Source organism: Paracoccidioides lutzii (genome assembly GCF_000150705.2).
Source record: "Paracoccidioides lutzii Pb01 unplaced genomic scaffold supercont2.40, whole genome shotgun sequence".
Classification (NCBI taxonomy): Eukaryota; Fungi; Ascomycota; class Eurotiomycetes; order Onygenales; family Ajellomycetaceae; genus Paracoccidioides; species Paracoccidioides lutzii.
The window spans coordinates 13,699-14,289 of NW_015440986.1; the positions used below are offsets into that span (position 1 = coordinate 13,699).

The 591-nt window shown below is 44.8% G+C and overlaps 1 protein-coding gene across 1 annotated transcript in view; it reads left to right on the forward strand.

The window, feature by feature from the left end:
• The window catches only part of PAAG_08588 (hypothetical protein), a gene marked incomplete at both ends in the record, with an annotated part of 848 nt that extends 656 nt beyond the window's left edge, over positions 1 to 192 (forward strand). Inside the window, one exon of the mRNA XM_015846558.1 lies at positions 7 to 192. Coding sequence (XP_015701355.1) covers positions 7 to 192 — 186 coding nt within the window. The remainder of the gene's footprint in view (positions 1 to 6) is intronic.
• Between the last annotated feature and the right edge of the window lie 399 nt (positions 193 to 591).

A 591-nucleotide genomic window follows, 5' to 3' on the forward strand; every position in this document is an offset into this window, starting at 1 on the left:
GCCCAGTTCATTAAGACCAGTCATCCGGATAGCGCCTCGCGAGTAAACAAAGCTGGAGGTGGCTTTGCCTTTATATGTGCCCTTGCAGCCTTCTATGCGGGTGCATCTGGATTGATGGTCCCGGAAACAACATTCGTTCGACTCCCCTTGGGAATAGTATCACGACGCGAAGAGGTTGTGTCTACGATATAATTATGCGTCGCTGGATAGCCTCTGGTGGACTGAGTCTTTCCTTTCCGAGAATTGCATCATCTCCTCACTTTCGTATCGGTTCGACCGCTACTATCATGACCTTGGCAATGGTTGGAACTGGAACTTTTGAATTCAATCTGTTAAGTTTGTCTCAAAGAAACTGTTACTTGCCTCCATCTAAATTTCTTGACTTTGTCTTCAGGGTTGGATACTGACTTTTGAGGCATCCCCTGCTCCTCCTTTTTCAGCCTTTTGAATGTATTTATCCACTTACCCTTTAACTAAAGGTAAACAATAATACCCCTTCTGTAGTCTTTATACCCATGTTTCGCAGGCGTCTGTTTCTTACGCGTGTTTCTTTTGCGTGTAAATTACTTTCCAAGTTCAACCCTCTCGTGG